Consider the following 25,049-nt stretch of genomic DNA (forward strand, 5'->3'; position numbering starts at 1 on the left):
AGGTAGGAGAGTCTAGTGAGTAGAACCAGTTTTGAACACAGAGTCCAAAGTCTGCACCCTACGGGGACAAGACTCTAGCATCCTTTACAATAGATATATTGATATGAATTTCAAGCTAGGCTTTCAGCTCCACTACCAAATCATCAGTACCCATAAGGGTCTAAACAGTTCTGAGAAGGAAGGAAGGAAAAGATACATCACCCCGGCCCAAAGACAGACCAACTTCACTCAAAAAGAGTGCACAAATGGGGCAATTCCTTACCTGCCATGCAGTGAGACAGGAAGTGCACATCAGGTGTCCACATGGCTCAATCTTCACGTCCTTGTCATTTTCAGCACAAATTTTGCACAGCTGGAAAGTGGAGCCCATCTCGCAGTACAATTCATATTGTTCCTTGAGGGAAGGCAAACAGAGATCATTCACTTTGGAATATAATGTGCCTCATTAGTCATAACTACAAGAAATCCACCCCAATATTCAGAGAAAAAAAATCATAAAAATCACAGCATCAAACCACAGCTCAACAGAAACAGATGTTTGCAAAGGTTACATTGCAATTTTATGTGCTAGAGACTTCTGTAAGCAATGCTTCTGTCAAGCTCTGAAAAAAATGGACTTGAAGCTATCTTAAAAGAGCCTGGCAGCCTTTCAGTATAGATCTTCAAGTTCAACTTAAGGTCACATAGGTCAGGGATAAAAAAACATACGAGTTAGTGTGTCCTTCTGCCAGCACTATCATATTACTCTAAACAAGGAACCCAAAACTTATCAGCCCTAGACAGAGATGAAGCTTTGTTTGATGTTTTCAATCTATCTTCCCCAACCCAACCACTCAAAGATTTTTTCGTGTCTTACAAGACCTAATATAGCTGCTTCGTACACAAGGAACCAGTGTATTAAGCAGATGAGGAGGCCTGAAAATGGAGAGAAGTGGTGCTAGTTTGACAGGACAGAATCCTCTTGCTCACCTGTGTAACTTTAATGTGGTCCTGAGGTGTAGGCTCACATAAACCGGTCAGGTCAGGATTCTGATTCCGACCATCAGGAAATAAATAACTACAACAAGTAAACAAAACATAAGATTTAAAGAAAGGCACTTTTCTTTCTTTCTAAAACCCTTTTTTATCTCTTTAAAAAAAATGCAGAAGTCAACTATGCTTGAACACTGATCACTCAACAAAAGAAAAGTCTGCCTATAGGTTCAGCTTGGTATCCCCTCGGAAGGGCACTTGACCATGCAAAGACTGAGCAGCTCAGAACTTTCGAACCAGGGAAAGCCCCCTATTATACCACACTTATCAATATGCAAACAAGAAGTCTGTCATGGTTTCCCTTTTGCCAATGATCAAATGATTGTTTTTTTTTAAATAAAAGGCACCCTCAGCCCCCAAACTTCTCTTCTTCTATGACCCACCCTGCAGTTATGTCTTAATGATGAAACTGTAACACCCGAAGAAAGAAAACTGATGTCATAACTCATAATCCTAATTTTTGTGACATCAGTATAGGGTCAAATCGAAGAAGAGGCTAGGCTGACAGGAAACTACAAGCCAGACATGTACCTTCAACAGTGGCACTGAGAAGGAGAGACAAGCAATGAAAAAAATGGCGCTCTCTATGAATATTCTCAAGAGTCAAATTCCCTCTTTTAGAACACAGTTCAGTAAAGCAATTAAGCTTGTGAGCAGTTTCATCGACCTCAACAGGACAACTAATATGCTCAAAAGTGCTTTGCTGATTCAGGGCTTAAATAAAGAGGAAGAACTGCGCAATGTCCACCCACACAATATCACTGTCAACTGCATGACCGCTGCAAAACGCTGCACTTGCCACCAGACACAATGACACGTGACAGAATCCACTAGGTATGTTCTATCATCCCACTCGGTATGTTCTATCATCCCACTCATTTCAAAAGATACATTAACCAGTGACAGGATTAAGGCAGATAAATCATAGGATGCACAGCAACAGGGTGCGTTGTACACTCACCGCAGACTGAACAAGCACAACATGCTACAGGCTAATGCAAAGTTACTTACAAGCCTTCCCTGAAGCCATCTATCAGCGCTTGAAAAAGAGGTTTGTTGTGGGGGATAGTCTGGAGAATGTTCCCATCTGCAGTGACGTAACCGATGGCCCACTGACCAAGTCGCGTACAGCTCAATCGGAATATGTAACTGAAAAGAGACAAAAGAACAGAAACTCCAAGTTTGGGCTCCATCGGCCAAAAAAAAGTTAAGTGCCAAGTAGGTAGCCTCCATCTAGCTATGTCAAGATGGAAGATAAAGACAAGCTGAAGTAGCTGGAGGATTTCTACCAGCTTTTACCACTTTACTCACTTGTAGCTCAAAGGGAGAACCCTGCAGTCTGATACAAGTGAGTGAAGCATCTAAAAACTCGTGTGTGTGTGCTATTAAACACAGAATCCATAGCGATAAGGATGAGTGTCCTCACACTCACTTGCTGTTTCAAATTAAGTTTTTTAAAAGATTATACAAGGTTTCCTTTTTTAAAAGTAGCTTGCAACCAGTGGTCTCCAGAGACGAGAGGCAGTAATCCCCTCCCCTGCCACAGCGCACTGTAATAGCGACCAGCAAGTAAGGCCCCTCTGTCAGACCGAACCTTCACTGACACAGTAGGTGCTGCAAAAGTAACTAACTAGAGGAGTTAGCAAGAGTCCTCAAAAAGGCAACTGCTACCAAGCACTAACCTGCCAGGTTTGTGGATGAATTTCTGAAGCCGTGCTTTCACCTCATCGTAAGTTAGGAACGCCATGTAACCAGGATGAGTCACTGCTAGGCTATTCCAGTTCCTGAGCAAAGAGGACCATGGCTAAAGAAAGAACAAAAGAAATATCATTAACCATGCACTTCCGAGGTGAACCCATGCACATGATTGTCCTGCAGCTAAAGAGGTCAGTTCTTCAATAAACTGGAGTTCTTATTCCACTGCAGGGGCTAAAATTTAAATTTACAATCAAACAGCATTCGGATTTGAGTATCACCCCATGGAGACAACACAAAATAGCAGCAGGAGGGTGACAAACCCGGCCAACATGCAAAGTGTAGCAGCAACGAAAAGAAAGCAGTGAAAGCCAGGAACGTAGATAGCAAGGTGTTTCAGTCGTAGAGACGTTGGCCCTTTCCCCTTAACCACACAGGAAAAATGTCCTTAGCCAAGACTTGGCATCCCAAGAACCCCTTTCCCCTACACCTCCATGATAATTCAGTCAGAGAGGCTACAGTGGAGTTGTCTGTAAGGCGATGGAGCAACAAAAAGTATCGCAAAGCTTGGGGATAACAGTGTTATAGTCTGCCCATGCAAGGCTATGATTGGTGGCCATCCCTGGGGGGGGGGGGGGGGGGGGAGAATGAGGTATAAATATTGCTGTTATCTACTAGTGCTCGCAGAAAGGAAACTATGCAACTCTGTGTAGTCAGTTCAACTAGCAACCGGACCAAAACACAAAATCAAAGCACACTTTCCGTCTCCCCTTTAGATAGATGGAAGGATAGGCAACCTTAAAGGGGAGGAAGAATGGATAATTCAGAAGGTTTAACAAGTAGGGGGAAAAAGGGGAAGAAACCACTAAGTGAGACATTTATCCATGTAGTAGTCAAAACACCATTGGGAAAGAAATCCCAGTCAATATACCTTTAACAAATACCAAGGGATTAGCCATTCTGCTCACAAGGAAGACAGCCCAGGAATGGCTACCACTCCCACAACCATTCTGGGGAAACTAACTGAGAGGTGAGACAGGGATAGAGACGAGGAATCCAGAAGATTAAGCAAAGAATTACAAACTAGAAACTATGACTCGTCTCTGTCACTGACATGCTGCATGGCCTCAAGAGAGTGACTTAACTTCTCTGTCTCAGTTTCTCTGTCTGTAAAATATGGAGAGTGATACCTAATGACTTAATCTCACCAGGGTGTGGTGAGACTATTGTCTGTACAATGCTGTGAATGGATAAAGCAATATACAAATGCTAAGTGTTATTATTATTAACGTACACAAAGTCAAGAGAATAAGTTTAGTGTATTGGAAACTGCTAATAACTATAACAACTACTCCTAAACCACTCTTCACATACTCGAGTAGAAAGAAGTGACCAGCTGTACTACAACACTGCATATGGGAATTTTTCAGCTAAACACATCTTTATTACAACCCACCCTATCACATGGGAAAAAGGCAGGTCAGAGCCAAAGAAGTAAGTGTTTGTTCTTGTAAATATCCAATCGCACCATCAGAAGCTACACTCTTTATCCAAGTACTACTGGTGACTCAGATTTTTTTTTTTTAGGTTTTCACCCAAAATTAATATTGATTCCATTCAACAATATAGATGTTTATTTCATAAAGAAAACACGATATGTTTATATAACATTTTGGTTGTGGCAACTCAAAAGCCAGGAAATCTGAAGTTCCATAGTGTCATTCCGACCTAAATACGCCCCCACAGAAAAAAATGCAACAATAAAAGGGCACAAGGGAGAGTTAGGGATGGACTGATAGAGTGAGCTTCACATTTCCGGGCTCACGGAAGTTTGTCACAACTTCAGTTTAAAACTGACTTTTAAAGTGGGAAAAATTGATTTGGGGAGGGATATTGAAAGTGTGCTACAATTACAATTTATTTTTGGAAAGCTTTTTCCCCCCCTTTGGCAAGAAATACCACACAATGCTACCGAACAGCAGAGCTCTACATCTTAAAAAAAACATATAAGGGGAAAAGAAAAGTCAGTATAGTATTAACAGTGTTATTTAAGGCCTGGCTTACTCTAGTATGCAGGTCTAAGCAGTAGGCTACATATATTTCAAATGGGTTTCAAGTGACTCACGTTCCTCTGCCCTTACCTGAAAGAGTCGGGTAAAGATATCAAATTCAAACACTGAAATGTAGTCATTGCATGTCAAGTCAATAGTCGACTTCAGGGCCATGGCCTCTAGTCCTGAACTGATTGGATGCACCTCATGCAAGGCCTGGCGGAAGGTCTTCCATGGGACAATAGTCCTGGTGGGGGAGGAGGGGAAAAATCCGCAAGTGTGAAAGGAGCTCAGAAACAGCATCACGCAATGCCACAGTGTTACACTCTATATATTATATATCCACTCACAGGCACCCCCAATTAGAAAAGGAAAGAAAGACAAATCCAACTGAACTCAGAGAGAAAATTACTCTCGTCAAGCATGAGGGAGAAACTTCCCTGCTTCACCAGCAAGCAGCAGCAAAACAGCCATGTTTCAGTTCACTGCTCTGCACAAAGTAAAATCTTGGAATTGCAAGCCCAGCTCTGATCTCCCTTCCCCCCCATCCCGTTAACGCTTGTGCAACCGACAGTTCACACTGAAAAACAGCACATACAGCACTTGCTATGTGATGTCATCATTTGAGCCATTTCATCTTTCAGCAGCAGGCACAGGAAGAGTTAATTTAAGTCTCCCTGGAGCAGAGACCTAGACAGTCAAACGACAGCACACAGCTATCTAGAGAGATGATTTGCCTGAATGTAGCTGGAGACCAAAACTTGAACCTTCTGTATAACTGAGCGTTTTTCCCTTTTGAAATATATAGTGGAAGTCTATAAAAAGATCCCTGAAAAGAGTTTACCAATCTTCAGACTCCTATCTCTTGGTCAAGTCCAACTGGTTTCATTTTTTGACTCTCAACGGTTAATCTATTAATTTAGTATCTGTGATGTACTAATTACACTGTTTACATGGTGTGTCTTTAGTCTGAAGTCACTGTCCCATTCCATTAAGCCTTCTCCTCTAATATAGTTATTTCTAAAATTAATAGTCAGTGTTTTATTAGATTTAAAAAATAATCTGACATTTCATTGGCCTGTACCTAAATATACATTGCACTTAAGTTTCTCCTTTATTCCATCTTAACTTGGCCATTTTGCAAACTGAGCAAGACAAGCAATACATAAATGCTAAAATATTATTAGAAAGAAAAAAGGGATTAGGAGACTGGAAAGACTAATTGAAGGAAAAGTTAAAAGAACTTAATTTGAACAGCCTGGCTAGCAGACAACTAATGTGGGAAACACGATAACCATTTGCAGGCAGGAAGAAAGAGGAATTATTTAGGATGGCTGGAAGTTATGGGATTAATTAAGAAAAGGAAAGTTGAAGCTGAATGTCCAGGGAAACTTCATAACATAAAATAATCCCCCAGAGAAAGTGGGGAAAGCCCCATCACTTGGCATATTTAAAGACTGGACAAAGAACTGGAAAATATAATGTGGGGAACAATCCCGTACTGGACCTCGGAGAATAGACTAGATGATCTAATAGGTCTTTCCCATCACTAATTTTATGATTAATTTGACAAAAGATCATCATACTCCATAAAGCAGAAGTAATATTTAAAACCAATGCACCTATGAATTTTGTTCTTGCATCTCTCATATTAAGCACATTTAGAAACTTACTTTTCCCCAAAAGCTTTTCTCCAGAACTCTGCAGCATCTGCTTTGGTGATCCGGAACGTATCTCCTTGGAAGAGGCCACTTGGGAAAATGCCTTTCAGTTCCGCCAGCATATGGCTGAATATCAGGGACAATTTTGTCAGGTTACGCCTGCAAACGATTACAAAAGCAGAAGTTTCTTTTTAAAAAGAAAAATGTGACTTTACACTGTTTGTGGGTAAGTCAGACAGATGCAGAAGTAGCTTGAAGGAATCCAGAAACTCTATCGCCCCCGATCGAAAAATGCTCCCAAAGGGGGGACTTTTCCAAACATGCATTTATAGTTCTCAGCACATTTTGTCCAACACATAGCACTTAAAGAGATTTACATTCTGGAAGTGCTGGATAAACATTGACTAATAAACTAACCCTCACTACCTTTCTGAGGTAGGGGAGTATTTTAAGCTTTATTTTGTAGTTAGGAGAAAGAGGTTAAGAGACTTGCCCAAGGCTACACAGCAAGTCAGGTGGCATAGCAGGATTAGAATTCAAGAGGCCTTGACTTCATGTCTCGTGCTCAAGTCCTTACACCATGTTGCCTGTAAGGGATGCTACTTTTTAGTTAGGCAAAACTAAACTCAGGCACAGCCTTACCCCCAAAGTCATAAGTCTTATAGGAGAGCACACCCTCTCCCCCAACCCCCAAAGGAGTCAAAATAACACTCTTCCTGGCTGAGAGCAAGAGCTTAGATGAAACTGATCGTGATGGCACGATAGAAACATGAGAGATGGCTCTCTGCTCCTGGATGGAAGGGGTGTTTATTTGCTTTCTTCCTTCACCCACCCTTTATGCAGGAAGGCTCCTTTTCTCTTCCTCCTCCCCACCACCACCCACCACTGGGTGGTGGGAAGGACAGAGCTGCAGACTAGGAATGGGGGAAGTCCAGTAGTTTCTGTCCCCCTCCACATGGGAGACAGTAAAGAACTACTGGCATGAATGCTGGTGTCAGGTAGAACAGGGAGAGTGCTGCTTTGTTTAATGCTTTTTCTAAAGACAATGGAGGCAGATCGCTAACGATCAGTGGGATTCAGCAGCAGAAGAGCTGCCCAGCCTGCTCAGCAGCCCACAGGAGGTGGCACAACAAGCTCCCCCACCTCAGCACTCAAAATGCCTTGACTACTGACCCACTGTGGGAGTGGGATTCACTCACATGGAACAATTTTTGAAACAGGTTATCTTTAAGGACACTATGGAAGGGTAATACATCCTTGAATGCAGTATTAGTCTGGATGCACCTGCTACTTCTTCACTAATTTCTAATACTCATTGTTTTGATTAGTTCTGTGAACGATGCCATCTGCGGTCACTAAGCTGGAACTGTAGTTTTCAGCCAGATGTCCCCACTCTGCTCATGCTGCCCTCCTAGATGAAATAAACTCATTCAAGTGCAAGCTCTGCCATCCTGGCTCACTTCAGAACTGGACTCTAGCTTCAGCCCATAAAGAGAGCTGGTTACTTCTTCACTTTCCCTTCTGTTACCATTTGCAAACACTTCTCCATCAACCTGGGCACCAAAATGCAGAGGGAGACAATTTCAACACATGAGTTAGAGAGTTTTCTTTTCCTCTAATATTCCCAGAATTCAAACACAAACTGGAGCCAAACTGTGCTCTCTGTATTACCCCCATATTCACTCACCTGTTTTTTTTAATCCCAATATTTTGGAGTTTTGTAAAGTCTGGAAAGAGTATTTCACATTCCACATAGCCATAAAAAGTAAACATTTTGAGCCTCTATCTGAAAATGTCATTTTTTTGCCGCTTTGTCTTGTTCTCATTCCTAAGCGTTTCATTTTCTGCCTTTGCTAATGGAGTTGTTTGGCACATGTACGGAACATGCTAGTTTGGGATGAAAGGAATCTGCTCTCTTCCACGTTTTTTCAGGTGTGATCCCAGCAGATGCTCAGGCTGAACACAAGTACTAGCTAGAAGGTACACTCAGATGCTCTGCAGGAAGCAGCTCTCTCTTTAATAGTAGTCTCACAAGTTTAGAGAGTCTTATTTAGACATATTACAACAGCCAAGATTTATGTTAAAGTAGCACAAACACACTGACCATATGGTTCTAGATGCTGCAAGTCTCTGTACAGTTTTCTTTATTGTACAGAGGTTGGGTAAAGGATACCTGAACAAGCATACAATTAGAGGGGAATATAGATTCACTTATTAAAGCGAAGACTGTTAGTGTGTGCATCTTGCTTTAGTAGTGAAGTATGATTTCAGAAGGTGGGGCAAGTGCAGGGAACTTACATTAACATTCAGCAGCGTCAGTAACTCAACCTTGCATTTTTAGAAAGCTGGGCTGCCTCTGCAAAAGTGAGAATTTTACTGGCAGCATTTCCAAGAAAGGAAGATTGTCAGTGAAAGTCTGAAATATATGCCAAATGTTGTGGCAGTACATAAAGATATTGGCTGATGAGGTGCTGCTCACTAGCTGAATCATGTTTGTAACCAAATAAATAGTGGAAGTTTCATATAATTGAAATCAAGTTACAAGTATTAAGTGATACACAAAGAAAAGTTCTGAAGGTTTATTTTTAATGCAATGTGTCTCCTTTCAGCTGTTTGAGTTTCACATACTGCATTCAACAACATACATGAAACTGTAAAAATGTCAGGTTACAAGTACTCAAAAGATAGTGAAAAGTACTTCATAGCCCCCACAAAGTATAAAATTTTCCAAAGCACCAAAGTAACTCAGGCGCCTGGGACTTAAGCTTCTAAACCACTCAGGTGCTTTTGAAAAATTTCCTCATTTCCACTGGGTAAAAATATATACTCCTACAAAAGTTTTCATGCTTTCTACAGCAGGCCAGAAGAACCAAGTATAGCTGGACTCTGTAAACTAGATGCCTTCCTATATGCTACCAGGGGCAATGGGACTTGGTTTGAGTCCATAAAGAACGGTTTGGTTTGGGATTTGGATCTCTGTTAACGATCATGACGGGTTCTTTTGTTGACAGACCCTAAAAACTGTAATCAGACATGGGACATAATGAGTTAAGGGGCCCCAGCCATGCAACCTGTTCCCTCCGACTGCCCACTGAGTTTACTGATCTTCATCAGATGGTACACAGCATCTTTTTGATCAAACAAACGCATGATTAAAGACATGTATCTGTTTACATCATACATTGGAGCAGCGTGTGGAGGAAAGGGATGCTTGTACTGTTCAGTGTGAATCTGCATTTTATCGAGAATATGCCCAGTTGCTAGAGAAGAAGAGCATGTAACCAATTGAATAAATAAAAGCAAATGGAAAGTGAAGGACTGAACCAACAACATGGTCAGTTTCGCCACAGCCTGACATGGAAGAAGTGACCAAATTAACTCAAACCATCAGCAAATACAGGGAACCTTCTTGTAAAGTTAAGTGTAAATCGTAACAGGAAAAGCGGTATCTCACCTCACTGCACGTCACTGATGGAAAGAGTTTCCAGGAAAGTAACACCATAAAGTTGAGCAAGATGATTAGATGAGCTAGCTTGGTAACACTAGATTTCTGCTACTAAAGCAGCACAGTTTATAAGTATGGCTCAGGACATACACACTGAAGTTTATGAAGGGTTGGGGGGGAAATTAATGTCCCCAAAGACTACTGACCTCCCTGTGGCTGGCAGGCAGGGTTATGAATGTTGAAAAGGATCCTGACAGGCTTAGGGGTGAATAACAAAGGCCTTGGAGCTGAATAAAGTTAAGTTTCAACACTTTTCAATTCTACTCTCAAATTCTGATCTACAAATTGTTTCCAAAACAATTCTACCAAGGTCTAGGGATTTATAATTTCAGCTGCAGTCGAAGTTATTGTCACTTTCAGACAAGCATCACTTAAATCATCAAAATGAAAGAAGGGAGGGGGAGCCCTTCTAACAGCTTCTCTGAAGAGCCTACTGAAACTTGCCATACTTTGACATGTGGTGACCAACTGCTGAAATATATCAACCGCCAGTGCTTGGCAATTCCACAAAGAAGTTACAAAAAGAAATGAAAAGACATTAAAAGTTACATCACCTTTGTAAAGAAATAATGACCCAAATATATGTTAGCAGTTTATGGCATATCAAAGATTTGGTTGTAACTTATTTTTAGTATTGGTAACACTGGCAGCTCTCACCCTCACTGCTGCTTCAAACACAAAATCAAATAGAAAATATTCATCCAAAACAACTGGAAATGACAGTGGCAACTTGGGTTCTGCTGATAAAGAGAAAAATTTTCAAAACCACCTAAGCGACTAAAGTGTGCAAGTCCCATTGAAAGTCAATGGGATTTAGGTATCTCACTCAGTTAGGCATTTTAGAAAACCGCACCCGAAGCCCGCAAACATTGCAGAAGTCAGATCTCTCCACTACTCGGAGTAGATTCAGTTGCAACAGTAAAACTAAGCTTCAGAAGTAAATTTGCATGATGCTTCTGTTCAGTGGTTACCATCAGGTTCAAACTGAAGTGTCTGCAAGTTAGATAGGACTCCATACTTCTGTTAGTGAGATTTTATACAGAGACAGAGAACAACTGATTGCTGGGAAATTAAGCAATCTAGAGACTGAAAGAAGGAAGGTTCAAAGAACTAACAACTTCTGCACTTACTAAAAAAGCTTCAAGTATTTTATTAGCTAATAAACTTCTGCAGCTGTAGCCTGGAGCCTCCATTCTTTAGGCATGAACAGAATGTTTAAAGTTAGTTTAATAATACATACAATTACATTTAAGAATTACTAAATGCAGACTGGGTAGTTGCAGTGTGAACTGTGCTTTTAGTTTTGTTCCCTTTAATAGCGTCCAGTCTCTCAAGGGGCAAGCCTCAAGTAACTTTTGTAGAGAGACTAAAGAAATAACATAGCGAAATACAGTGTGATCAGATAACTGAGTAAGTCAGACAATTAATATGTGCTGAGCCAGTTTTAAGCCCATGGAAGGTTTTGAAGACTGAACAGATACTCTGTTTGATTCTCCTCCTCCTCCCCCTCCCCTATGGTTATGCTACTTCCTTCCCACTTAATGATTGTTTCTGCTCCACATGTCTCACAGGAAGTCAACAGGTCAATCAAGTACTTCCAGTCCTACTGAAATCCTTCACAGTGGCCTCTCTATGGGCCTCAGCTTCTCCCAGTTTGGTTTTCTGATGCTGGTCCCCTCTGACCTGTAGCAGGCTGGTCCTTTCCGGTTTCCTGTTTGTTGGATGAAAGCACTTTTCCACTGTAAGAGCTCAGTCTTGCAGAACAGTCAATAGTAGAGGCAGACTTTAATCTCAGTGGTTTTTTTAAGTTACATTTTACGCTTATTTAAATTCCACAGAGTTACAAAAACCCCACCTCTTTGCACAAATAGCCAATGACTGCTGCAGTTCATAAACTGCCTTTTATACAAGCCTTCCTAAAACTAAGGTATCGCTATCCTGTTGCTACTTTCTTCCACTCCCTCAGTGCTAACAAGAGCCTGGCACTGGTGTAACATTATGTTTCGCGTGCAGCAGTCTGCACCAGGAAGACTGTTCCAGAGGATGATTTATACAGTTAGCACTGCTACGCACAGTTATAATGCTAAAATAGTTTGAAGTGTGCATACAATACTATCATCCCGGGAAGCTTACTCCATTGAAAGTGCACCAAAGTTCCTGCAGCATGAAAGGAGTTAAAGGATGCAGCATAAGGTTAAGCACCTTAATTGATTAGTCTCGTTAGAGTTGGTATGGCAACACCCATTTTTTCATGTTCTCTGTGTATATGTATATCTTCCTACTGTATTTTCCACTGCACGCATCCGATGAAGTGGGTTTTAGCCCACGAAAGCTTATGCCCAAATAAATTTGTTAGTCTCTAAGGTGCCACAAGTACTCCTCGTTCTTTTAGCATAAGATTAGCCAATTCCAGAGCTCTTCATTTCTCCTTTTTGAAATTTTCTTTTAGACTTAACAGTTGCTTACAGCCTGATTTTCAGAGGTGCTTAAGCATCTGCAGCTTCCACTGAGGTTGTGAGTGCTCAGCACTGCTGAAAATTGCACTCTGAGTACCCACCAAGGGACATTAAAATACTTACCAAGTTCAGCAGCTTCAATAAACAGAGTGCATTTTTACATGTAGCAATGTCCAAGTTCACATAAAAATGTAATATGTACTTACAATACCAACGTGGGCTGTCAAATAAAATCTAAACTAAAAATAACTTGATTTACATCATAATTACGACGTATTTTAGGATAAAATTCTCTTTCAAGTCATTTCATGAAATTGGCAACAAACTTTGAGGCTGGCAGAGATCATAAGTCAATAATTCTGACCTGAGAGTATGGTTCTCTGGGAGGAAACAATTGTGAGGAGTAAAACCAAGTTATTGTACAACTCCTGTCTATGCAAAACTGAACGGGAAAGGGGAGGCTCCATATTTTAAGTGGAACATTAAAAAGGGGCATGACCTGGAAAGGTGGCTAATGACAACCAATTAGAAGCAACGAATAAAGAGGTGCTTTTGAAAAAGCTCCAGAAAAGAAGAAATGAGACTTGAGAAGAATTCACTTCTTTACTCTAATGAAAGGTGAAGAAAAGAAGCCTGACAAAATGCTGGAGGAGTCTGATCTCTAAATACTAAGTTCTTTAATAGATTTTTAAAGGCAATGAAGGCTCTTGAAAAAAACCTGATGCAATTCTAAAACAAAGATTTATTAGCTCCTTATTTATATTGTGAGGAAGACACGGATACATATACTGGGGACAGCCCATCTAGTTGATTTCCTTCCTGCAAGCATTTTGTTTACACAATACAAGGGTCCATCATCAAAAAGGATGGCTAGAAAACCAGAAGAACATTTAGCCAGACAAAAAGGTAACAGCACTTTCCAGTCATTGTGCTATTCCCCAATATTACTGAAGATTTGCATTTTAAACAGCTTCTTGCAGCCCAGCTGCTCCTGCTCAGTTTTGAAATACTGCTATGCAAGTATCGAATGCGTGTGACATTTTCTCTGCTTCCATAGAAGAATATGCGATGTTCAAGTTCACTGGTAATTATTTCACTGGTTGGGAAGTTCTTGCCTGCTCCTTCACAGTTTTGCTTAAACAGCTCTTTGGTAAGAATTTAGTCATCACTTTACATGTCCAAATAACTAATACTTGACTTATCCCCAATATTCCTGTGAGACAAGGTGGCGTTTTCCTCATTTTACAGATGGGAAAGCTGAGGCAGAGATGAAGTGACCTGGCAAAGGCCACACAGCAAGTTAGTGGTCAAGTACCATCTCAACTCTTTCCGGTTCCTAATTGCATGTTCATTCCTCCAGAGTATGAGGTACTTCTGGCAAGTACTGCAAGAAACTCTGCAGTTCTCAAGGGATTTAGATCAGCACCACACAATGAACACTAGACGGCATTTATACAAAGAAGTCTCAACAAATGGGTATGCAGCAGCACACACTCAAGTTTAGAACTGCTGCATCCAAAAAGTACTCTGTCTTTTTGGGTGCTGTAAACACTGCCTACATGTGCTGTTAACTCATACTCTGCTGTGCTTCATATCATGCACAGCAATTTTAAGTAGTCAGTTGGTGGATCAGCAGACTGCTTTGCTCTGCCACAGCTTGAGAGAAAGCTACTCTTTACAGAAAAATTAAGACTAAATTGGATTTTCCTGTGACAAGAACAGAGTATTGAAGGTTTATGCTTTCTCCCCAAATGTTTAATAAATACTTTGCAATTAGAGAAACTTAACAGAGGATCCCAACATTTAAAAAAAACAAACCCTAACTGCATCAGCAGAGCTTTACAACACCCCAATGAGGTAAGTGTTGTTCTTTTCTAGCTGGGGGAAACTGAGGCACACAGAGGTTAAATGACTTGACTCAAGTTACACAAGGAGAAAAATAGAATTCACGTCTCCCTAACTTCCAGTCTTCTGTTAATACTTGTGGGTTCAAGATCCTAATATGTTTGGACAAGTATAGAAAAGTTAGTCTAGAATTTTTTTTTTTTTAGGAATTAAGCTATGTTGCAATTTGATATTTTGACAATTTAAGGATTCAAACATTTGAAATGGCTTTTTTTAAACCTCTAACATGCAAGAGTGTGAAATGCACTTTACAGATGCCACCAAAATGGGAGGCTATCACATAGCCCATACCCTGTCATATTTTACTGCTTATATGCCAGATATTAACAGTCAGACTCAGATAAATGGCTGCACAGAATTCCAGGAAGCATAGCAGTATGCCATCCCCTACCACTGTGTCAGCCAACAACTGTGCTCTTATAACTGACCCTTACACACAAATGCTGAGTAGGAATGCTTAAAGAGAGCCTGAGATGACATTTATATCTCAGTGGCAGCTTCAGAGTCCTCTGCACACAGTAATCAGTTTTAAAAATAGATACAACGGAACTACTTTCAACACAGCTTCCAGCGCAGGAAGTGAATGACATTCCATTTAACTACTACTGACTCAACAGCACAAGTCACCTCCAGAGTAATGTTGAGCCACTGATCTTTAAAATTAGAAGTACTTCCACAGGCTGCTGTATTACTCGTACTATCCACCAAGATACACATTTAAGCGTTTGTCTACACTGGCACTTTGTCGGCAAAACTTTTGTCGTTCAGGGGGTGTTAAACACACACACACACACACACACACACACACACCCCCGAAGGACAAAAGTTTTATGCCAGTGGGAACAACGCTTTGTCAGCAGAAGCACTCTCCTGCCAACAAAGCCGCTGCCGGTCGTGGGGGGTGGAAGTTCTTTGTCGGCAGGAGAGCTCTCTCCTGCCGACAACAGCAGCTACACTGTGCGCCTTTTAGCGGCGCAGGTTTAGTGGTACAGCCGTGTTGCTAAAAGCCTTGTAGTGAAGCCATAGCCTTAGAACCAGCAGATTATATGCCCATGTTATACCATTTTGAAGGATCAGAGGGGAAGCCGTGTTAGTCTGAATCTATAAAAAGCAACAGAGGGTCCTGTGGCACCTTTAAGACTAACAGAAGGAGTCAGCTAACATCGCATTGATTTTGTGGATTGATTCTTTAAGGCACCAATGGGAAAAGGGGATCTGGCACGTTAATTAGATGCAATAAACCTGCTATCAAGAAAAGGTATAGCTCAAAACACCCTCTCCACTTTCTTGTAAAGTTTTCACAAAAGATACATTTAAAGTTGAATATTCATTGTTCCATTCTTTGTACAGTTACAGAAAGCAGTTAGTAACAATTTGTTCTGCATTTGTTCCTTCTGGTCACATGCTCGTTTTTTGTGCCGGACAAGACTTGAAGGGGGGACATTTAACAAGCGTAACACTTTATATTTCTATTCCCTTTTCATACAACCCCCTTTTCATTGTGGTCACCAATTTCCATAGTGGTAAGGAATCTTAGTTTAATTGCAGGTCTCTGGCTAAAAAAAGTGACTGTTTACTAGTTCAAAGCTTTGTCTTTACGCACAGCGTTCAAAACCTTAACACCTACAATGCATGTGTTTTAGTGCGGTTGGAAAAAAACACTCAAAAATAAAAGCTACAGATAGCCCCACTGAGCGTTTAATTATAGCTTCCTAAGTTGTGTTTCAAAAGACTACAAAAATTTAAATAGGCTAATGCCTTTAATTTTACATATGTGCAAATAAAATAAACTTTCTAGAGAAACGCATATTAAATACATTTATCCCTATACATGCATGCACCCTTTCAATTCACAGTCTCCTAAAGCAATCCAAGAAACTGTATAAACAGCAACACTGAAATGCAACTCTCTACTGGGGTACAGGGCAACAACTCCCTTAACGTATTACACAAAATACCGTGAAACGATGGAGGTGAGAAAATTTTGGCTCACATGTTATGTTTATGCATAAGGACATGAGATATCTGGAGCCTACACAGGACATCAGCTTTTAATGACTCCTGAACAACCCCGTATTCTAACCACAACATTGGGTTGGCTTTGCCTGGAATAACAAGCTCAGATCCTGACATTCTAATCCGGATGTTTAGATCACTTTTAACAGGCCACTTTGCGCTTTCTATGGTGAAGAGAAAAAAAAACATATCACCAGTTCATTTCTGCTGGATTTGGATATTTAAAATGCTTAATTATACAAGTGCTGAAGAGCCAGTGTTTAAAAAGACTAAATCAGAGACTAGACTAGGGAGTTCAACACTTCCTCAGAGGATTTGCAAGGATAAAGGACAATAGCATATCTAGTTAACAAATGTATTCCTTTATGGTGATCTCTGAATTATAATAGCAAGACTTGAACTCTGATGCTTGTATTATCTCTTAATAGCAACACTCCTCAATATACCTATCTTAGGCCACTTACCCTCTGGATTACAGTTGGAACCATACAACAATGTTGAGTATGTGTTACAATGCAATAAGTCATTATAGCTAAAATCAATTCTGGATCATCTTCTCCCACCTCACCCAAACCTCTCCACTTTCAATTCAAATAGGGTTCTCCTATTCCTGCCCAAAGCTTCTCCAGATTCTCAATCTTTTCTGCCCTCCCTTGAACTTGAGGATGGGTAGTATCTCCTTGTTCTTGCACGATACCATTAACAGACTGCCTGAGGGATGCAAGCGTCATGCTTTCATTGAAAAGTTTCTTTGCCCAACTTCACTCTTAAAACCTCCAAACAACTTAAGACAAAACATTTTGCTACAAGGATAAAACTTCCCAAAGAATTTAAATCTACTTTATGTCTTTGAATGGAAAGCTCTGAAGACCTGAAAACAAAGAATCAAGATGGCACAGAAACCTAGCGCCTGTGTCAACCTACAGTCCTCCCCCTGCACTAGGTTTGGAATCAACAATCCATTTTTGTTCATTATACTTTTCAAAAAGACACCTCTGCCAACACCACCACTATACTTCTAGCCACGCTTTTTAGAGACAGCCAGTGGTCAATGAATCACACAGCCAAATCAGTGGTACGCTAACTGAAAATGCAACCTTATCCCCATTTCATGGAGAAAGCAAAATGTCTGCAGGCTCATGAATTTGTTCTATAGCTTACAAGGTAGTGTTTCAAAATGTTAGAAAGGAGAAGTTCTAGTTGAGCGTACCACCTTTCAGGAAGCTCAGCCAATTCTTCAGCAGCATCCTATCAGGCTGAAGTAAACTTCACCTTGCAAAGGCACAATCTGTTGTCAAACTGAGAAGTACCTTGCAGCACAATCCAAAACATGATACAATGCCCCACAAAAGTAGTTAAAATGTACAAAATACAGATGTTAGACAGCTAACTGAACAGGTTCAAACCCCAAGAAATTGATCAACATTTTAACCAATGATTTGTGATAAACTGGATGATTGTTTCTGCAGTGGCAGCCATAAAACTAGAGTCCATGATGTAAACTAATTTCCTAGAAAACTTATTTTAGACTCAGATACACAGAGGAAACACATCCAGAGAGATCAAACTCCCATCTATTTATTACTGTACAATAGTCCAAAAGCTCAATTTCACCTATAAAATTGCATCTGCATGAAAATGTTATTATTTATAATGGGAGGAAAGTGAAAATAATGAAAGTTTATGCTATTCCAGTGGCAATAGCTGTAATTGGTTACAGTTTTGAATATGAAATTCAACACCTAATCTCTCTATTAAAGCCCAAATGTAAGGAACAGATTAATATTTCCCCCCAGAAATTTAAATGGTAATGGTTTCTCCTTGCAAGCAGGCAATTAGGGCTTATATGCTGCAGCTTGGCAAGGAAGCCTTTCTTGTGGACAGCCTTTGAGCCTGCTCTTGTCTTTAAGATGTTCTCATTTAAATGCAGATGTAGGCTCCACAAGTATTGTAGTGTTGTGGGTTTTCTTTTCTTTTTTTTCCCCTTTTTCTTTCTTTTTGAAGTGTTAGCTGCATCAGAAGGAAGTGACAGAAGGAGGGCTCTTTCACACCTCATTCATTAGCTGTGCCCCCCCCCATTCTTTCCCATTCCCCCTGAGTGTTAGGAGACAAGTCCATTGGTCCAGTCGGAAGTTTTCTCGTTGGACTTTTTGTGGGTCAGAATCTAAGAATCAATGGTTTAAAGCAAACAAACTAAGCTTTTTTATATCTTTCTGTGGGGTCTGTTTCCTTCCCCTTTTAGACACATGTAAGTACTCTCCTTTACAAAAGACAGTAAATATCTACAGCTTTCTTCCTGCATGGATTAGTAATTCTATACCCTGGAGCAAGCGTAGAGTATGAAATCCTACTGAGGCAGCATCACCTAAGTCTTGCTGTCAGACGGCATGACAATTAAACATGTTCCAACTTCTCAAGTCAGCAACTTGATGTTAAATTCAGAGAATTTTAGCATCGTCAGCACATGATCTATCAATATATATTCTCACACAGAAGAGCAGAGGGTTTTTTTTTTTAGTTAACGTACCTTAACCATATAGCCTACCTATGCAAATAGCAAAAAGAAAGCGAATAATACTCAAGTTATTTAATACATCATCTACAGTCGCCTTCTCAACTTGTAACGCTCCCTTTCACCACAGAGTCTATATATATATATATCTGCATCCTCAGCCACGGAGAGACTATGGTCTGGTCCACACCTAAAGTTTAGGTCAACCCTGAGAGATGTAGTTAAACTGACTTAATCCCTAGTGCAGGCACTGCTAGGTCAGAGGAAGATTTTTTGTCAATCTAACTACCGCCTCTTTACTACAGTGATGGAAAACCCCCTTCTGTCTACGCTACAGTGTGGCACTTGTATTAGACATGGTTTGAAGGCTGAATTTTGTTTAAAAAGATAAAATGGAAATTATATCTGCAGTAGACTGTCCTACCAACTGATTCAGAGGATAGAAGCAGCCCATTTCTACCACTTAGAGAGGATATTAATACCCAGCAAATTGAAACACTTCATAACTATATTTATAGAGGAGTAAATTATTTGCCTTTCCTATATTCTCAACCAAGCAAGATATTAGATAACTGCAAAAAGATAGTTCATTAACAGACATTTCTAGTTTACACAGCAAGGGGAGTTTATGAATAGCAACTCTTGTGTAAACTATAGCTTTCATTTCTACAACAGGTAGCTGTAACTTTCTGTGATAAAAATAAGAGCATTCCAACATGAACTGCAGTTAACGCGAGTTAAAACTATACCATGAACAGTTAAGCAAGTTCAGCATTGCCATGAAGAGGTACTATTCTATTAGATTAACTGGAATCACTAAACCTTGCATTACTGCAGGAAATGCACTTTTTTTTTTTTTTTTTGTTACCACCTTCCAAATAAAAGGAACATGAATGTTTTGGTGTGCGCTTCCATGCTTGTCTAGCCCCCAGAGAAGCAGTACATTTGCTATTGTGTATACAAATTAGGCATTCAGGGTTAAAGTTGTTAATAACACAGATGTACCATACCCCAGCTTTCTTTACTCTCCTGGGTCCCATATGTCCAGATATATAACATGCAACCCACTAGGTGTTCATTACACAATTCAGTCTATTTCAAACACAGTCACTTCAAGAGGATTCCACACATACAAAAAAGAAGGGAGACATATGGGAACACACACTGCAGGATGGTACAACTGATATGCCCTTTTTCCTTCTATCACTACACTTAAAATTCTCATTCTTCCACCTTGACTACTATAAACTTCTGTTTTGGCCTCCTTGTCACTCCTAATGGACCCCCTCCAGTCCCCACAACATACAATTTCTAAAATTATCTTCCTTGCTTGATTCTGATCTACACTCCACTCTCTAAATCTCAATACTGGCTTCTCACCCTCTACCATGATAAGTTTAAGCTCCTTGTGAGCTGCTTTCAGGACCAGCCCATCCCTACTTACCTGTAGATAGCTTTCTTCACATTGCCCTTATCTATTCTGCTCCAACTATACCAACCTTGATACCTCATTGAGTTGCTTCTCCTACAAGCATCTGAGTTTTCTTCCATATCCCCTCTATGCATGGAACAACCTTTCTGAACTCAGCCTCATATCCCTTATGGAGACCCACTTCTACTGTGAAATATGAGACTAACAGGCTGATTACAGCAAGACTGTGGGGTACCTAGGACAGGCTACATTTTTAGAAATGTATTAAAATGTGGCCAGTCACCTTGTGATCACTTTACTTGTACGATACACTCCACCCACTACTCTATTTCCAATTTTTAGATTAAGCTCTGCCTTTTTGTTTGTGAGTGCTACTGAAAACAAATATAATCAGAAAAGTATGCCATTCCACTAAACAATGCACTATAACTGAAATGCCCCCCCACCATCTATGGCCCCACAAGACTCCAACTTCCCCCCATCTATGACCAGGAGATATTGTATATTCAGACAGAATAGGAACTGATTTTTTTCTAAAAATGATCAACTCCCATCCCGGGGAACTTTTTGTTGGTCAGAACACAAAGAACAAATATTAACCACAAAAATCTAGCAATCCACCCTTATTTTCCCATGGGTTTAATATGACCAAAAAATCCAGAATAAGTAAACCTTCAAAGTCTAGTGGTTTCCAAAATCAGGGGCCAGCAGATACTGCAATTATGTTTTATTGAACTCCCAAATACATAATCTGAATTTAGAAACCTGGTTCCTGACTAGCAAGTACAAACTTAACCCACATAGGCCGCACTTCCCACAACTGATTGACTATATGCATGAGAGATGTAACATCCCCATAAGATTAAAAGTATACTTAGGGATTTCTCATTTCTAAATTGAAGCACAAGCTATTGTTCATTGCTTCCATGATCAGTGCCAATTCAAAAATATTCACGGCTTTGTATCAACCACAGTTAAGTAGTGCTTGCACAGTTTAAAAAGCAGCCATGATTTTGCTGTAATCTTTAAACAGACATGTAAATTGAAGCAGAATTTAGATGACATCTTTAAAGGTGTCAGCATGAAATAGCTGAGTTAAAAAAACGACACCAAATATATAAATACTGTACAACAGTTTATGGAAGCCCCAACAGCAATTTCCACTGAAGCACTTTATACCAAACCACATTGCTGCAAGCTAAAAAACAGTCGTTGTAGTCCTAAGAAAAGAAAGTGCTATGAACACTGAGCATTGGAAGTCAGATAAACCTCACCTTGGTTTTAGCCACCATAGGAGGATACGTTCTGCATAACAATTGTTAGTATATAGTGTAGAAAGGTTAAATTCCATTTGATTGATTTTCTGATCACATCTAATGGAGCCCAGACATTCAGCCACCATCCCTAAACAGAGTGTTTCTACAAGTCTATTATGATTTCCTGAACACAACAGAGGAACAGGTGCATCAAAGAAAAAGGTTAGATATAATAAATACATCAAGGGTTCATGCTCTGATCTTTGAAACTTAATTTTCTAAACCCTTAAGATGTAAATTTAACCTCACTTCCTGCTACTACATTTTAAAAACTGAGCCAAGTTTTCATTTTACAGTAAACACTTAACAATTGGCAGCCATATTCTGCTTCTACGCAACTCTGTTGTAAGCATCATATATTGTACAGTGTACCATGAAATGCAAAGTGACTCCGCGCTAGATGACACACAATGAAGTTGCTCTGTAGAGTGTCAGCAAAAGACCTAACAAACGAAAGGGAAAATGCTCATCTGGCCAAGAAAGCCAAGCATTACACTTCACAATGTGCATAAAGTCATAATGCAGCACACATCTGCAGCCACTGTAACTCTATTGAATGGCACATACCAGACAGGCTCTCTTCATTTCTGCCTCAGTCCAGCTCTTGGAAGAATGCATTGGGGATCATTTTAAGTTGCATGGGGGGGAACCCTGTTCCTTGGTTTGGAGATCAAAAATAGTTTGAATTCAGAAAGATTTAAAAAAAACCTAGTTCTCTTATCAAAAAGAGTGACTTATTTTGTCATTTGCCACTTAGTGTTGCATTTATTGGTAAGGAACATCTGCACAGTTTGCACACTAGTTGTGCAAATGTCCAAATAATTCATTTGTTCTAAACCATGAGAAATTTTGGGGAACGAAACAAAGTGATTGCTAAATTCAGAAGATGGGAAGGAAGATAAATGTTTAAATTGAGGACTACAGGAAACATGCAAACCAGGGTAAAGGAGAATATGGAAAGCAATAACATTTAATAGGCTGAACGATAGCAAAACTGAGATAGGAAAAAACAGAATGTTTTCAAACATGTTATAACTGGCCAGGGCAAACAAACAAAGAAAGAACAAAATAAGAAACATCTTTCCTTGCCAAGAGGATGTATATAATGCTACCTCGTATCAAGAAGTACGAACAAGAATGCCAGACTCTTATTCAGGGTTCTTGGCTTGTTCTAAAACAGCTGATGACAAACTTCTACAACAATGTGGGGAGCTCAACTTATTTTTAAAGCACAATCAGTTTACCTTAAATCTCCTACGATTTTGTGGTTGATTTCCAAAATTTACAGTAATCAGTTCCTAAATGACACCTGACAGCAAGCTAGAACGCAATAATTGGCGCACACTGCTGAAGACGGAAGGTTCAACAAGCACATCTGAAAGCGTTCCCATCTGAACCAGAGAATCCATATTCTGTACACATGTGATATCTTGAGTTAGTGCCTGAATCATTCATATGTTCTAGACTATTCTAACCAACCATGCCTTTTCACCCATTGAAGAAATATGGGAAGAGTGAGAGAGCTACCATGCTCATGACTGCCCACTGGCCAAAGCAGGGGTAAGCAACCTGCGGCACGCGAGCTGATTTTCAGTGGCACTCACACTGCGTGGGCCCTGGCCACCAGTCTGGGGGGCTCCGCTGCTGGCCTGGGGTATCGGCCGCCAGCCCCCTGCCAGCCGGGGTTCCGTCTGCTGGCCCCGGATCCCGGCCACCAGTCCAGGGGGCTCTGCCGCCGGCCCCAGCCTGGGGCAGTGAGAGGTACAGACGGGGCAAGAGGGGGCGCAGCTCAGCACCCCCACCTTAAAAATTGTTGCAGCGCCACTGTGCTGGGATATTTTTAAGTCCTGATTTCCTGCTTACATCACTATCACACCATGTGGAACAGCGCACTGTGTTTGATGTTGAGATTAGAAGGTACGTGCAAGAACAGGAATCATAATTTTCTGACAGATTTCAAGATTTCCACCTACTTGGCCCAATGCTTTCTTTTCTAATTAAACCTGGTTCAAAAAAAAGTGACTTGGATTGGTCTGTATTTCAGTGGATGGGTGTTGAAGATTTCGAAATGCAGCTCATTCAGTTAAAAAACTCAGAATTGTGGGCATCAAAATTTGGAGATCTGCAGAGGGCACTTGAAGCTACTGAGAGAGATCATGGGGCCTCTATTCTGACCTGTATCAGGAGGTAGCCGTGTTAGTCTGTATCTACAAAAACAACAAGGAGTCTGGTGGCACCTTAAAGACTAACAGATTTATTTGGGCATAAGCTTTCGTGAGTAAAAACCTCACTTCTTCGGATGCATAGAGTGAAAGTTACAGATGCAGGCATTATATACTGACACATGGAGAGCAGGGAGTTGCTGGATGTCCCTGCCAGTGAAATTTAATTGTTTGAAGAAAATTGCGTTTGCGATGCTTTCAGCATTTGGATCCACATACCTGTGTGAACAGGTATTTTCAAACATGAAATCTGTCCTCTGTCCCTCTTGGAGCCAGTTAACAACTGATCACTCAGAAGCCTGTGTGCAGCTTAAAGTATCCAAACAGGTGCCAGACATGGGAAAACTCAGCAAGGAAAAGCAAGGGCAAGGATCACACTAAACTGATACGATCTGCATTTTAATTGAATTTTAAATGAAGCTTCTTAAACATTTTTAAAACCTTATTTACTTTACATACAACAATAGTTTAGTTATATATTATAGACTTCTAGAAAGAGACCTTCCAAAAACGTTAGAATGTATGACTGGCACGCAAAACCTTAAATTAGAGTGAATAAATGAAGACTCGGCACACCACTTCTGAAAGGTTGCCAGCCCCTGGGCTAAAGCATACCTAAAGTGTAGTCCGAGGAAAACTGCTTAATTCACACAACAGTGACTACTTCTTTCTGGGTTGAGAGATGGATGGAGAGTAAGGAAGGAGAAGGTGAAAGAAGCAGGGCTGTGATTTAATTATACCAGCATGCTTACCAATTCTGACAGGCCAAAAATTTTCACTTCTGCAGATGTAGTGTCTGATTGTCAATCCATCAGAAACACGACTCTAGAGAGGGACTGCTAGTCGGATCCCATCTGGCAGACAGTAAAATTGCCTGCAAAAGCACTCGTTTTGCAGCTCATATGTACCAATTTGGAATATCCCTCTTGTCAATTAACGTGCTTTGAATATTAGCTGAAATATGCATTTTTGTTTTAACTCTGTACAGTTATTTTTTTTCTTCTTTGCTTCTCTCATGTCAGTGCTATGGAACTACCTGGGGAACAGAAGTCAGAAGATCAATTCTTGTGGCTAAAATTTTGGACTTAAACAATTGATGTTGCCTGTCAGTTGGCATCTGCTCAGATGATGGATCAGAGTACTGAAACAATCAACAGGTTAGCGTACTCTAGTGTATGTTCAGTACTGTACCACTTCTGAGCCTAGTACTAAAGGTGGATTGATCTGGACAAGGTCATTTGTGATG

At 40.4% G+C, this 25,049-nt stretch overlaps 1 protein-coding gene across 1 annotated transcript in view; it reads right to left on the minus strand.

Annotated features, from left to right (window-relative positions):
* Positions 1-25,049, minus strand: part of CBL (Cbl proto-oncogene) — a 50,153-nt gene that overhangs the window by 12,077 nt on the left and 13,027 nt on the right. Inside the window, exons 3-8 of the mRNA XM_024196639.3 lie at positions 6,452-6,598; positions 4,869-5,025; positions 2,715-2,836; positions 2,044-2,181; positions 970-1,057; positions 263-394 (exon numbers count right to left, since the gene is read on the minus strand). Coding sequence (XP_024052407.2) covers positions 263-394; positions 970-1,057; positions 2,044-2,181; positions 2,715-2,836; positions 4,869-5,025; positions 6,452-6,598 — 784 coding nt within the window. The remainder of the gene's footprint in view (positions 1-262; positions 395-969; positions 1,058-2,043; positions 2,182-2,714; positions 2,837-4,868; positions 5,026-6,451; positions 6,599-25,049) is intronic.

This window comes from Terrapene carolina, unplaced genomic scaffold (assembly GCF_002925995.2).
Source record: "Terrapene carolina triunguis isolate 2854851 unplaced genomic scaffold, T_m_triunguis-2.0 Scaffold374, whole genome shotgun sequence".
Taxonomy (NCBI): domain Eukaryota; kingdom Metazoa; phylum Chordata; order Testudines; family Emydidae; genus Terrapene; species Terrapene triunguis.